The 14,171-nt window shown below is 44.4% G+C and overlaps 1 protein-coding gene across 10 annotated transcripts in view; it reads right to left on the bottom strand.

The window, feature by feature from the left end:
- The window catches only part of KCNAB2 (potassium voltage-gated channel subfamily A regulatory beta subunit 2), a 244,950-nt gene that overhangs the window by 16,080 nt on the left and 214,699 nt on the right, over positions 1 to 14,171 (bottom strand). For 7 of the 10 annotated variants that reach the window (XR_015869848.1, XM_088447733.1, XM_088447737.1 and 4 more), the window contains 4 exons: positions 13,569 to 13,613; positions 8,438 to 8,523; positions 3,097 to 3,217; positions 102 to 196 (listed from right to left, as the gene is read on the bottom strand). Coding sequence is in view for 9 of the 10 variants with exons in the window: in XM_088447733.1 (XP_088303859.1) it covers positions 102 to 196; positions 3,097 to 3,217; positions 8,438 to 8,523; positions 13,569 to 13,613 (347 nt within the window). In the remaining variant the exon portion in view is untranslated. The remainder of the gene's footprint in view (positions 1 to 101; positions 197 to 3,096; positions 3,218 to 8,437; positions 8,524 to 13,568; positions 13,614 to 14,171) is intronic. The other 3 variants (XM_088447738.1, XM_088447739.1, XM_088447732.1) reach the window with 1 other exon arrangement.

The raw sequence follows: 14,171 nt of genomic DNA, 5'->3' as shown, positions 1-14,171 counted from the left end.
AATTATTCAAAATACAAAAGCAGAAAAAAAAGCTGATTCTAGCGAATGTCACAAAGAATTTTCTTGTAGAAATGTCTCTAGTTCTTCTTTTGTAACTATACCTTGAGAGAAGCTCTAGAATATGGTGGTATCCCCCCGTCATATTTTCCAGAAACGATTCCACAAGCGAGCGGTGACCACGTCATAGCGCCTACACCTGGAGAGGATCAGGAAGAACATTAGTCACCGATAGCCATGCTTGGATTAATGCTAAACCTGTTTAAATATAATAAGTGTCACCATATTACCTAGTGTTCATTCTAGCACCCTGCACCGGTTAAAACCCGTGCAGTTCCACTTTCCTGCCCGGGGTGTCACACTTTGCTCTGGTGCTTCTAGCACACTCGTCTGTATTTCAGCAGCTTGTTGCACTAGTTGAGTGTGCTAGAACCACAAGAGCAAAGGGTGATACCCCAGGCAGGAAAGAGGAACTGCAAGGGTTGTGACAGGTGCAGGGTGCCAGAATGAAGACTATTACCCAGTGCTTTATATGATCCAAATACACTACATGGCCAAATGTATGACGACACCCGATCACACCGTCTCATTCCAAAACCTTGGACGATAACATGGAATTGGTCCCCCATTTGCTGCTATAACAGCCCCCACTCCGCTGGGAGGGCTTCCCACTAGATTTTGGAACACGACTGCAGGGGATTTGCATCCATCCAGCCACAAGAGTATTAGTGAGGTTGGGCACTTGCCTGGCCGGTGTTCCAATTCATCCAAAAGGTGTTCAGGGAGGTCGTGGTCAGGACTCTGGGCCTGATTTAGAGAAGTATGCAATCCTGCTTCGATTGCGAGAGACCTGGGCAGTATCTGTACTGCGCATGGGCAGGTGCCACGGGCAGTGCCTGCGTCTTCTGACACAGACTTCCTGGCCTCGGCACCACAGCTGTGAGGGACAATCTGAGTAACCTCAGGGTTGTCGATGGCATTGCAGAAAAGCTGATGCTTTGTCTTTGGACGCAGATCTCAGATCGGCAAGGTCGTAAGGAGACGTTTATGTACACCAGACGCCTCCCTCCTGCAATTGAAAATGACTTATACAGCCGGAAATATATTGCCCTTACCAATAAAGCTTGCAATCTAATAATCATGGAGAACAATTCATATATAATATATAGGAATGAGGTGCGTGCAGGTGGTTAGAGTGAGGGTCCGGCAGGAGCAGTATCACCCACCAATGGCAAGGCAGCCACTGGCATTTATATGCAGCTACTGGTGGTGCATTTGGAATGAGAAGACTCAGGCATGAAAGATGAACCAATCATTGCAGCTCCTTATTTCATTAACTGAAAACCTAAGACCGTCAGCTGTTGACAACCATGACTGTCCGTCACCATTTATATTAAATGATCCCAATGAGCAACAGAACTATATCTATCCGGTCATCTATAATTATTTATTCATCCAGACACTGTGCACCGGCATAAGTATAAGTGAGCTGCAATACTCCCTCTATAGATTCTAAGCGTTCACTGACCACCAGGCGGATCAGGCAGAGTGTCGGCTCCATACATAACATAATGAAGTGAGCCAGATAAGCAGGCTGGACGGTAATACCGAGATAAAAGCTTCAGCTTATACAAACAGAAGTACTCGGAATCATTTCATGTCTGCATCACTTACAAGACTAAGAGTTACTGTTGTTTTGCACATTATGTGGAAAGTGCCAGTAATGATGAATTATGTTACATAACCTTGTCATGGTTATTTGTTTAAAATACATTTGTGTTAACTCCTTTGCAGATTCAGTGAAACCTGCAACTGGACCAGAGGCGCCTCCATTTTTTGCATAGGATTAGAGATAGAAAAATAGGGATGGCCATCGACGATTAACCACCGTTGATGGGATCCAATGATTCTTCGGCAATGTTTTGTTTTTTGGAGCTTGGCTAACCCCTACCCCCCTCATGATTGGCCGACTGCCTGCCGTTCCCTACAGCAGGGATGGACATTGGAAGCCGATGGTTAGCAACTACTGTTCCCGATTCGATGGAAGCACTTTGGCCATCAAATTGCAGGTATTCAATGGTTGCCAGCCATCGGATGCAGCTTTCCAATGCCAATCCGATGGCTAGCTGTACTTTTTCAGCTGCGGAAACCCAGGAGAGGTGTTTGCAGCTCAGCTAAAGTATGTATGCGCAAACAGTGTTTCCTGAGATTTAAATTTTACAGGGAATTTCTCCTCGAAAATCAGGACAAAAACTGATAGAAGCACCAGGAAATCTGAACATTTGAACATCTGTAAACACCGTGCGCGAAGCTATGACTGCTTTATGCGCAAGGAATAACCATCGGTGGTTATACCATCTAATGGTTGCGATGTGATTGCTAGTAGCCATCACATCACTGGATTTGATATCAAAAGCCCAGCAACCATTCGATGAGAGGCTTCCGATGTCCACCCCTGTCTATCGGTGGGTGCAAACCATTGATGGTTTTATGTCTTTGATGTTAAGCACCGATGGCACCACTGACAATTAATCCACCAATGGCCATCCCTATATCAAAATTATATGAATATTTATTCTCAGGTGGTAAAGCCTCTTATTTTAGCAAGTGGACACCAATACAATGCAACCAGGTTTGGGTGAGGGGAGCTCAGAGGGAAGTTATTAAGTTTTCCGCTGTAAAAAAACCACAGTAAGGCCTTCCTAATGCTGTAAGATTGAAAATAGAATTGTTTGGCGCACAAAAGTGAGAGGGGTTTAATTATGCCTTTAAGTATAGTGGGTGGAGACATGCAAATTACATTGCATACTGTATGTGCCGATTCTCTAGCTATGCACCCAGAGCCACTGGTGAATAGCACAGATACAGACAATATTCTCTTCATGGAAAAGTGGTTAAAATAGAGTGATAGAAGCAAAGCAGCCATACAAGCCACCAAGCTGTGTTGGGGGTAAGGTGCAGACCCCACTACCCTTCTGTTCTCCATAAGAAGCGTCTGACAAGTAATACATCGTTTGTAAACTTATGAGAGTACTGTGCACAAACCACGTAGACAGAGAGATCACCCCTGTGATTTATAGGGGGGAGGATGTAACTTACCGATCTTATGGAACAGCTCTGGCAGTTGGACCTCTACTTTTTCTCTCTGAAACATGTGATATTCGGCTTGTTCACAGATGGGGGGAATCAGATTGAACTGTCGTGCTACCGAATAGGCTTCCTACAATGGAAAATAAGCCGACATGGTAATTACACACCCTGACTTCTGGAACATGCACCTTATGAGGACTGTCCAGCAGGAGGAGCAGTCCGCTCTGGCCAGTAAAAGCTCTGAACACTTATTAGCTTAGCACCCAAACTAAGGGCCTGATTCAGACCCTAAGAGTATAGTTCTAAAATATTTGCAATTAAACAACTACACAAACATTATATTATAAAACATAGAAAGCCTGAGCTGCCATCCAGTCAGCTTATGTAACAACCAGCCTGGGCCTGCAATATACATGGCAAACTTCTGCCGTCTGGAAGTAAAGTCGGCTCTTAGCCTTACCTGATGGGTATTACTAATGCTTGAACTGTGCTGGCCTCAGGTCTATGACTGGCCCCTCTTCATTGCCAATACTGGGGAAAATAATTAGTGAGCTTTTCCTTCTTTTCAGTACGGCTCAACACTCTACTTTACAGTCATATACGTTGTGCAGAGTTACTGTAAGTGGTAATTATACAGGAGCCACTTCCACGTGTACTACCAGAATACCTGCCGTTGCTGTTCCTCCTCCCCGATACCCTGACATGGGATGTGGTCAGAATGACACCGCCGGAATCCAGACAATTATCAGAATACCAGCGCCGATATCCCGAAGGGGAGTACTGGGGTTAGGCACCATGGAAAGGGCTAGGTTTAGGCTACAGGGGGGGGGGGAGGTTAGGTTCACTTACCTTTAGGCGTCTGCATTGTAACCGGGTCGGGATGCCGCAGTCGGGATTCTGACCGCCGGGATCTAGAGTGCTGGCTTCCCGTACCCAACCCCCTGACATTAAATTTCTACTACTCCAGTACTTGTAATATTGTTAAGTGTTAATGTGGAAAAATGGAGGAGCCAGTGTAACAAACAACTGTGACAGCAATCATACCAGGAACAAGTTGCGTCTTATTTGCTAAGTTGCTTTTTGAGCGAGGAAGGAGGCCAGGTGCCCAACCAACAACTGGTGAATTATTATTATCCACTGGTCCAGGATGGGGCACGAGACCGCCCATCCTCTGGCATGCCAGATGTATAACTACCAAGTACCAGTTAAATATAGTGGAGCCCATTATTATTTTGCACCTTCTAGTCTGCAGGGGTCAGGATTGCAATGATCTTTGGCATGCTTTAGTCTAGGTATAGGCGGACCCATGGCACTTGTTGAGTCAAGTCCTTCTCCCATGCTGTGCTATTCCTCCCCTCCTGCACCATCAGCTTTCCTCACAGAGGAGACGTATTTCACACGCTAGACCCTTTCCAAAACCGGAGAACCCAACCATGGCCTGCATAGCTAGTGAAGCCTGGGCCTCTGGTGAGTGCATCTGGACCACGGACAGTCCTAATCACAGTCGAACAACAGTACAAAATTGCCAGGCATCTTCGTCTCTAGATCATCAACCTAACCAGAGCAAACTAACTTCAAATAAGGAAGGAGGAGTAAGCCACTAACACTATTAGTATCCATATTACTTTTATAAAAGCTATAATAATATAGTAAAGCCCCTTGCAACACAGTATTCCACAGTAATGCCCCTTAAGGGTACACATTAAGTCACAGTAATGCCCCTTACTACACATTATGTCACAGTAATGCCCCTAACACATTATGCAACAGTAATGCCCCTTAAGGGTACACATTAAGTCACAGTAATGCCCCTTACTACACATTATGCCAAAGTAATGCCCTCCAGTGACTGCAGCCCCCCCCAGATCTGACAGATTAAACACTTTCAAAATCGGACTTTTACATTAAAATGGGATCTCCCAGCTAGCCAGCTCCCTCCTTTTACCTGCCGGGGCTGCGTGGTGGGTGAGCTCGGGCGGCACGGGACGGGACGGAGATGCCACATGCTGGGGATCAATCAGCGCCACTGTCCTTCTAATGCGGCGCCGGTCGTGAACTGATTGGCTGCCGGCCCGCAACCTCTGATTGGCTTGGGACTGGCATCACATTAGACTGATGGCTGCGCTGTCTCTCCCAAGGCCGGGCTGCAGGCGGCTGCCTGCAGGTCCCGGTGTGTGGCCCAGACCCACACATGCAACTACCTGGGGCCACTCCACCTTGGCAGCCTCTCCTCGTCACCCCCTCAAGTCTAGCGCCTGGGGCACATGCCCCCTTAGCCCCTCCCTAGCTAAGGCCCTGATATGGCGTAGTTGTGGTCATTTTTAGGCTTGTAATGTTGAATCCAAAGAGGAAAACGTTGCCTGCCCCTGGTTTAGTCAATGACTAAAAGTGTTGTACAGACAGCAGAGAGCAGCAGCAAAATGACATTGCAAAAATAAATCATGTCTGCGGATTGCTGCACCAGTAATGAAAGGGTTCCGTCGAAAATCTATCATAAGCTGAATAATGTAACTGAATAATGTAACTGTGAAAGGTGCATCTATAAGTGGGGGCAAAGCAGTATGAAATAACAAGCACAGGGCTGTATATACATATATATATATATATATATATATATATATATATATATATATCTGCAGTGAGTCATCTGAATAATATGCATTGTGCATATTTACTTCTATGCTCCCTATTTTGCTGTTGCCGGATAAATGCTCATTCAACTCCAAAAATAATTATGTTAAATGTTTCTGGAAGCAGTGAGCAATAACAAGCTCCTGTCTGCTCAACTTACCATCAACTCTTTGTTATGTTTGTAAATTTGCAACTAATACGAGCATTTTATTGTAGTTAGTGAAAAATCCCCATCACAATCCAATATAATAAGTCTTTCATTCTGAGCAGCACTTGCAGCAAGTCTCACTTTAAACAGAGTATTAGCTGCTACCCAACCTAGGTACTAAAATGTGCTTTAGCCGGGGCTACAATGGGTAAAAACACAACATACACACAGGTAAAGGGCTGAGAGAGGGAGTAAAATAAGGGAGACTGATAATATTCTGTTGCACTTAGTCTAACACTCCACATTAGAAGGTCCAGAGAATATAATATAGATGACTTGGGATACAGTTAATATTCCGACACATGAGATGCCAGCGCTTAGAATACTGAAGGTAAGTAGCAGGGTTAGGGGTGGGTTAGAGTTAGGCACTAGGGGGAGGGTTAGATTTAGGCCAGGCTTGCCTACCCTCCCGATTTGGCCGGGAGCCTCCCGATTTTCGGGTGCCGCTCCCGGCCCCCCGGAAAGGCAGGCAAGCCTCCCGGAAGCTTGCGAACCTCCCGACCTCCCCCCTGAAAAAAACGGAAACCCCCGCAGCGGGGGGCCCGGTGACGCGATTCGCGCAGAATCGCGTCATCGTGGCCCCGCCCCCTGCTTCACAATGCTGAAAATAACAGCATTGTGAAGAGGGGGCGGAGTCACGATGACGCGATCGTGCGACCCCGCCCCCAGTGTGCCACCAAATGGCCGCCCCCGCCCCCAATGGCCGGCCGCGCCCGCTGCTATTAGCCGACAATCAGCTCCCTCCCGGAAGGCTGAAGCTGATTGTCGGCAAGTATGCTTTAGGCACTAGGGGGAGAGTTAGAGTTAGGCACTAGGGGGTGGGTTAGATTTAGGCACTAGGGGGAGGTTTAGGCACTAAGGGGAGAGTTAGAGTTAGGCACTAGTGGGAGAGTTACAGTTAGGCACTAGGGGGAGGGTTAGATTTAGGCACTAAGGGGAGAGTTAGAGTTAGGCACTAGTGGGAGAGTTACAGTTAGGCACTAGGGGGAGGGTTAGATTTAGGCACTAGGGGGAGGTTTAGGCACTAGGGGGAGGGTTAGATTTAGCCACTAGGGGGAGGTTTAGGCACTAGGGGGAGAGTTAGAGTTAGGCACTTGGGGGAGGGTTAGAGTTAGGCACTAGGGGGAGGGTTAGAGTTAGGCACTAGGGGGAGGGTTAGAGTTAGGCACTAGGGGGAGGGTTAGAGTTAGGCACTAGGGGGAGGGTTAGAGTTAGGCACTAGGGGGAGGGTTAGAGTTAGGCACTAGGGGGAGGGTTAGAGTTAGGCACTAGGGGGAGGGTTAGAGTTAGGCACTAGGGGAAGGGTTAGAGTTAGGCACTAGGGGGATGGTTAGATTTAGGCACTAGGGGGGAGAGTTAAAGTTAGGCTCTAGGGGGAGGGTTAGAGTTAGGCACTAGGGGGAGGGTTAGAGTTAGGCACTAGGGGGAGGGTTAGAGTTAGGCACTAGGGGGAGAGTTAGAGTTAGGCACTAGGGGGAGAGTTAGAGTTAGGCACTAGGGGGAGAGTTAGAGTTAGGCACTAGGGGGAGAGTTAGAGTTAGGCACTAGGGGGAGAGTTAGGCACTAGGGGGAGAGTTAGGCACTAGGGGGAGAGTTAGGCACTAGGGGGAGAGTTAGAGTTAGGCACTAGGGGGGGGTTAGAGTTAGACACTAGGGGGAGGTTTAGAGTTAGGCACTAGGGGGAGGGTTAGGCACTAGGGGGAGGGTTAGGCACTAGTGGGAGAGTTAAATTTAGGCACTAGTGGGAGAGTTAAATTTAGGCGCTAGGGGGAGGGTTAGAGTTAGGCACTAGGGGGAGGGTTAGCGTTAGGCACTAGGGTTAGGGTTAGGCACTAGGGGGAGGTTTAGAGTTAGGCACTAGTGGGAGAGTTAGAGTTAGGCACTAGTGGGAGAGTTAGAGTTAGGCACTAGGGGGAGGTTTAGAGTTAGGCACTAGGGGGAGGTTTAGAGTTAGGCACTAGGGGGAGGTTTAGAGTTAGGCACTAGGGGGAGGGTTAGGCACTAGGGGTAGAGTTAGATTTAGGCACTAGGGGGAGGGTTAGGCACTAGGGGGAGAGTTAGAGTTAGGCACTAGGGGGAGGGTTAGGCACTAGGGGGAGAGTTAGATTTAGGCACTAGGGGGAGGGTTAGGCACTAGGGGGAGAGTTAGATTTAGGCACTAGGGGGAGGGTTAGGTTTGGGGTGCGGGGAGGGGGAGGTTAGGTTTAGACACTAGAGGAGGAGGTTAGGATTAGGAAACAGGGAGGGAGAGTTAGGGAGAGGGGTAGGGTTACGATAACGACCAACAGGTATGGGTATCCTAACCCTGTTGGAATGCCGGCATCGTGATTCTGACCGCTGGGATCTCGTACCCAACCCGATGGTATAGTAATGAGAGTTACTTATAGGGGACTTTAATACATTCTGATGAACGTTTATGCAGGATATACTGGTAGGTAGGCACAATGGCGTTATAAAGGGTGAGTACTTTACATACAGTGATGGAATGATCATGTCTGAAAAACAACTTACCATAATTTCCATGGAGCTCCAACGTGAGGTACCCCAGTACATTGCCATTCCTTGGTTAATCACGTGTGTCATGGCTCGCACCGTCTCTGCAGACAAAGAAACAGAGGGAAGGCAGGACAATAAAGACTCAATTAAGCATTTAAAGGAGGATCCATACCATGCAGGAAGCTAAATCTACAACACCGAGAGGGGAAAGTATGCTGCAAGGACATCTTGCAAGCAGTGTAATTAATCAAAGTCCATTTGTAAGCGGCGCTTGGCTCACTCGAGGGGAACCCAGGTCCAAAGACTTTTCTTGCAGCTATCACTTTTCCCAATCTTGAGAAAGATGGAGAACATTAAGAGGAACAGACAGCTGTTGTCTACAAAGCTCAAGTACCAATAGCTGCAAGATGATCACTTTCTGTGCGCATCAATAATAATCCAAGAGCAAAAAGGTGTGAATGTTCTTTGTGTGATCTGTAATAGGACGTGGCCAAAAGTCCGCTCTACTCCAGGTCATGGTGTGGGAACAGTGACAAATTGTTTAACAGTGGAAGATTGTACAGTGCATAATTAGACGTCCAACAGTTTATTATTAGTATATTATATTATAGAGCCCCCATATATATTATACAGTGAATAGTTAATCATTAATCACAGAGGATGTGTGATCATTCATGTTAGTTCCTGCCCCGTTGGAGCTTACAGTCTGAATTCTCTACCACACATGTAGACTACAGCTAATTAACCTACCATTAAGTTTCTGGGATGTGGGAGGAAACGGGAGCACCCAGAGGAATCCCACGCAAACACCGGGATATTAGACAGGGCCGTGGTGGGAGTTGAATCCATGACCCCAGTGCTGTGAGACAGCACTGCTTACCACTGTGCCAGCGAACGGCCCATCAGAGCAAAATAGGTTATGATGCAAGGGGCAACAAAGCAGCCCATTTTTGGCCCACCCAAATGGACATCCCTAATCCAGAAAACATCAAATAACTTCTTACTAAAAGGTAAAAAAAAATAATATAATTTTCCAGACAAAAAACGAATCAACACTTTTATTCATATCCTTGCCACACCCAAATTGCGGGAAAGTGTATAAAGGTGTTTGTGATTGATTTAGTAAGTAAATGATTCAATGGACAAAAATCATATACTTCTAGTTTTGAAGAGAGAATATTACATGGTGTTACTATATACACACATTGCTTTTGTCCCTATTGATGACGCTCTCCTCCATCATACCCTCCACTCCCTTGTACTCCATGACAGTGCCCTCTCATGGCTGTCCTCCTAGCTCTAACCTCTCCTTTTCTGCCTCCTCATCTTGCTGTACCCCAACGCTCTGTCCTTGGTCCCCTTCTGTTCTCTATTTACTTCTCATCCCTCTTCAGTCTACAATTCCACCTTTACTCTGATTATGCACAATCTACTCCTCCTACTGTCTCTCTTCTATCCCTTCCTAGATGTTCCAGCACTTTCTTAAACTCTGCATAAACAAGACTGAGCCCAATGTTTTGCCCTCCAATAACCCTGCAGAGTCCCTTCACCCTCCCATCTGATCCAGGGTTGCCAACACAGTCCACTCTCCTGTCTCTCAAACACGCAAGTCTTCTCCTTCCCCTTAACCCCCACATTCATGGTCTCTCACAAACCGTCTGCTGTTGCCCGCACAAAATCTCCACGATAAGACACTTCTTCACCCTGGAGTCAACCAAATGTATTATTTCATTCCCATGTCTGCTCCCGTCTTGACTGACTGCAACCTCTTCTGCCTCTAGCCTCTTAAATGAGTCCTCAAAGCCGATGGTCAACTCTACCGCTGATTGTCACCTTGTCTCCACGATTGTTGTATAATCTTTCTCCTGTATTCAAGACTTGTTTTGTGCTGTTCCATTCCTCTAGAATACACATCCTTGCCCCATCATACTGTCTGCCAGCACACCTAGACTCAAATGTGCCCAAAAAACATAGCTCTCCTTTCACTCTTAACTCATGCCGTTTGTCCTCCATACTCATCTCTTATCAGCTATACGCTCACTGCCATAGACAGTAAGCTTCATACACAAGATCTCCCATCCCCCTGGCTCTTACCCTGCCATTATTCTGGTCTCCAGTGTACCCCCACTCACAGTCAGCGACTGACTGATTCTTTCCTTCCCTGGTCACTGGATCATTGAGTGCTGCTGTTCGTATCTGTCATTTAGTTGTATAATTATATCTCACTGTTTGATTTTGCTACCTGTACTCTCTGTTTGAACCTTTTATATTGTATTGTTTGTTTATACCAGTGTAATTGTCCTTGTATGGCATTATAGACAGTTGTTAGCCCCGTATAAATAAAGAAAGATGGTAAAAATTGTTATGGATTACAACGCAGACCACACATCGTATCATATTGACTAAACTATAGAAAAAAATTGGAATTAGGAATACTACAGAAAGGTTAAAATATGATGGCAGTTTAAAAGGTAGGTTTCATTTTAAGAAGTTCCGAGATATACCCCTATATATTTTGCATTGTAATGCTTTGCCAATATTCTCATAGGCGAAAAAATCTGGCAGTAGTGAGTTTGTCGTATGTTGCAGAGGGAAGACAAACTCTAGAAAAGACATATGGTCAGTGTTTGTTCCGTTCTGCAAATTGTTGGGTTGACACATTTAGTAATGTAAACTAGATGTAGATCTTGTAACCTGCTATGATTCCTACCACTTATGTAGCAACTGCTACACAGTCCTACACCTTGCGTCTGGTATCAGCCTGAATGTTTTCAGTTCATGATGTATTTCTAGTGCTTGTGTACAATAGTAGCATTGTTGTACTTTGTTATTGCCTGAATGACTTTAAAGTCTAGTACTATGGCATGGCATCAAGAGTTACTCAGGGCCAGCTCGAAGCACATTTGACCAGTGCGGTTGAACAGGGGCTGGCGGCGCACCCTTCCCAACCATCCTGATTTTCAGCAGGACAGTCCCGTTTTTCAGACACCGCCCCGCTGTTCCACCTGTGGGCTGAAATGTTCCGCCGGTGGTCGGGAGGTTGGGTATTCCCCCCACCGCCGCAACTGTGCGGCGGTGCCAACCCCGGAGAAGAGGGGCGGCCGCGCGTTCACCCATTCAGTACTGGGAGAGGGCTGGGAGCAGCCCAGCTACTGAAGAAGTGCTGGGCTTGCCCCCAGCCTGACGTTAAACGGGAGGCGTGCCCATACAGCCCCCAATTAGCGCCATTTATGGGGTCTGACCTGTGATCATTAGGCCAGACCCCCTTTTCGGATGCCTAGTCGGTCCTACTCAGAGCAGCCAGTAGGCGGCCATGAGTCAAGCAGGCCAAAACTAGACCTGGTATATTGACAGAACTACAAAATGAGTTTTAGAAGTGCAATATTTAAGTTCAAAAAATTTATAAACAATCAGTCCTTATGACTACAAGACATGTTACAGATTTCTCAAACCAAATCTTTGTGGGTTTTTTTTTCCTTTTTACAAACAAAGGTGGAAAATGGGCTCAAACCAGTATCAAACCCAATTTAATAGAAAACAAATCACATATAGTATATCAGTCAACGACTACTTTGATGCAGTATATAATAAAAAATTTACTTTAAAAGCAATTTCATATGTTGAGTCAACAAAGACTATATTGTATCCAAATTGTTCGGGAGACTTACTCAAAATGATTACGTTTGCAAAAAAAAAAAATATGTCTCTACACAAAATGAGTGGAGTTACCCTGCCAAGTGTAAGGAACACTTAAGTGAGTAATGTATTATGTATCAGAATAATGTAATGTCACAAAAGGCGTTATTGGATGAGCATGGACAAACTGTCTACATAGCAGGAAAGTCGTAAAACTACAGTGCTTGCAAGGCATACAGCAAAGGGCAATTATAAGTGTTTCTAAAAAGCAATTTAAGAAAAACAAAAAGTTATTTCTAACCTGAAAAATCCAAAAAATTTTTTACAATATGCACATTCGCCATTTATATATAATCATTTTGAATTTTAATTTATTCAATATTGCATGGAATTCACATTTGCATAACACACACACACACGAAGTGTGATTCAATTCATTTTGAGGAAAACTGCACCAAATTCACAACACGAACCTTTGGGTCCAAGTACAAGGTGTTGCATCTGTCAGGCTATCTACAAGCTGGATCTTGACACAAGAGTATATATTTTAGAAACACTTTTGGGGACCAGTGCCGCAACTGACTACGTCATGCAATCCTCCTGTTCTGAAACATAGGCTCATGCCAAGAAAAGCAAAATATCCGCACAATGCATGGATCATGAACATGCACTGTTGCAGAACAAATATCCAGCAAGCCTCATATTATACTGGAAAATAGATAGATCCTTAGGAGTGCACCAATGCATATCATAGCTATACACTGCTGGGTATGAAAAAGATCACACAGGCATAACTACCAGATGCTACTATTGGGCAAAAAACAGAACAGGAATTTATAAGAGCAGTTTTTGAATTCACTACTTTAATTCACTAAATTAAGAAACATTTTATGCTAAATAATGAAAACTTAAAAAAAAAATACTACATAAATAATAATTAAAAACAATTATTGAAACCCCCTGCTCCCTTTTAAAGCTGCTTTTAGAACAGTTAATTTTTTTGCCCAGCGGTAGCACTGATCTCTTCAAGAAAAGATGCAGGTTTAGATTTCTTGAAGGTCAAACAGCATCATTGAGTATTCTCTTCACATTATGTGCTGGCAACAGTAATGTGCTCCAGAAAAAGGTACAAGACAACCCGAACAAAAACACCAATGATGCAGGAAGTTCAAAAGCTTAGAGGAAAAAAAAAAAAAGGAAAATACACCAAATCTGTTTATACCATGCAAAAGAAAAAAAAACAATAATAATGATGTGATACACAAATCAGGGCAGAAAGAGGGTAGGGTATAATAATTAAAGGAACTATAAAATAAAATAGGATTTTACTTGCAAGATGTTCTTAAAGGGTTCTTCGTTTATGCATTTTATGGATAATTGTTTTGGGGAGGTGGGGGGGAGAGGGAGTGGAGAGGTAACACTTGTATGGTAAAGATAAAAATACATTATCTGTCCCATAAAATGCCTTTTGGACACAGAATTCAATATGGAGACTGTGGGTACTGTGTACCTTCTATGATGAATGTTCTCGACTTGGAAGAACTAAATGGGTCTCCTGGTGATAAAAGAAAGATTTAGAAATACCAGAGTTTACAGCTGCAAGTTCATTACATTGACAAAAGGGCATAGGGCTTCAGAATCATTAAATATGGTGAATGATAAAAAGAGATTTATTTATTTTTATTTTTTTTGAACACAGTAAACTGTTTCATAAATATCTGGCTAAGAAACTTAATTGGGAAATAAATAAAATTATACCCCTTAGATGCCCTTCACTTGCGTGGTTTTGTTTTGAATGTGTAAAAGGGTAAAAAAGGGAAAAACTAAGATCTTAAAAAAACCTGATCAATAGTCAGCAAAGAATAAATTTTGTAACAAACCACCACCAATTTGACATACAGTCACCTCCTTTCACTTATACATTCAGATCACCTTGACGTGACCCTGTACTTGAATTATATATTTAGAACACTAAATTATTTTTTTTTATATTTGCCATCGTGGAATAAATAAAAGTTCAAGTAAACCATGGAATAAAACATGTAAAAAAGGAAATTATTAAAATAGTGACAAAGGTGGAATGTTAAATTACAAACATTTAACCTTTTGCATA

The sequence above is a fragment of the Taudactylus pleione genome, unplaced genomic scaffold (genome assembly GCF_031769625.1).
Source record: "Taudactylus pleione unplaced genomic scaffold, aTauple2 ptg000437l, whole genome shotgun sequence".
NCBI lineage: Eukaryota > Metazoa > Chordata > Amphibia > Anura > Myobatrachidae > Taudactylus > Taudactylus pleione.
Note: the sequence above shows the minus strand (reverse complement) of the source record. Positions and strands in the feature narration are given on the sequence as shown.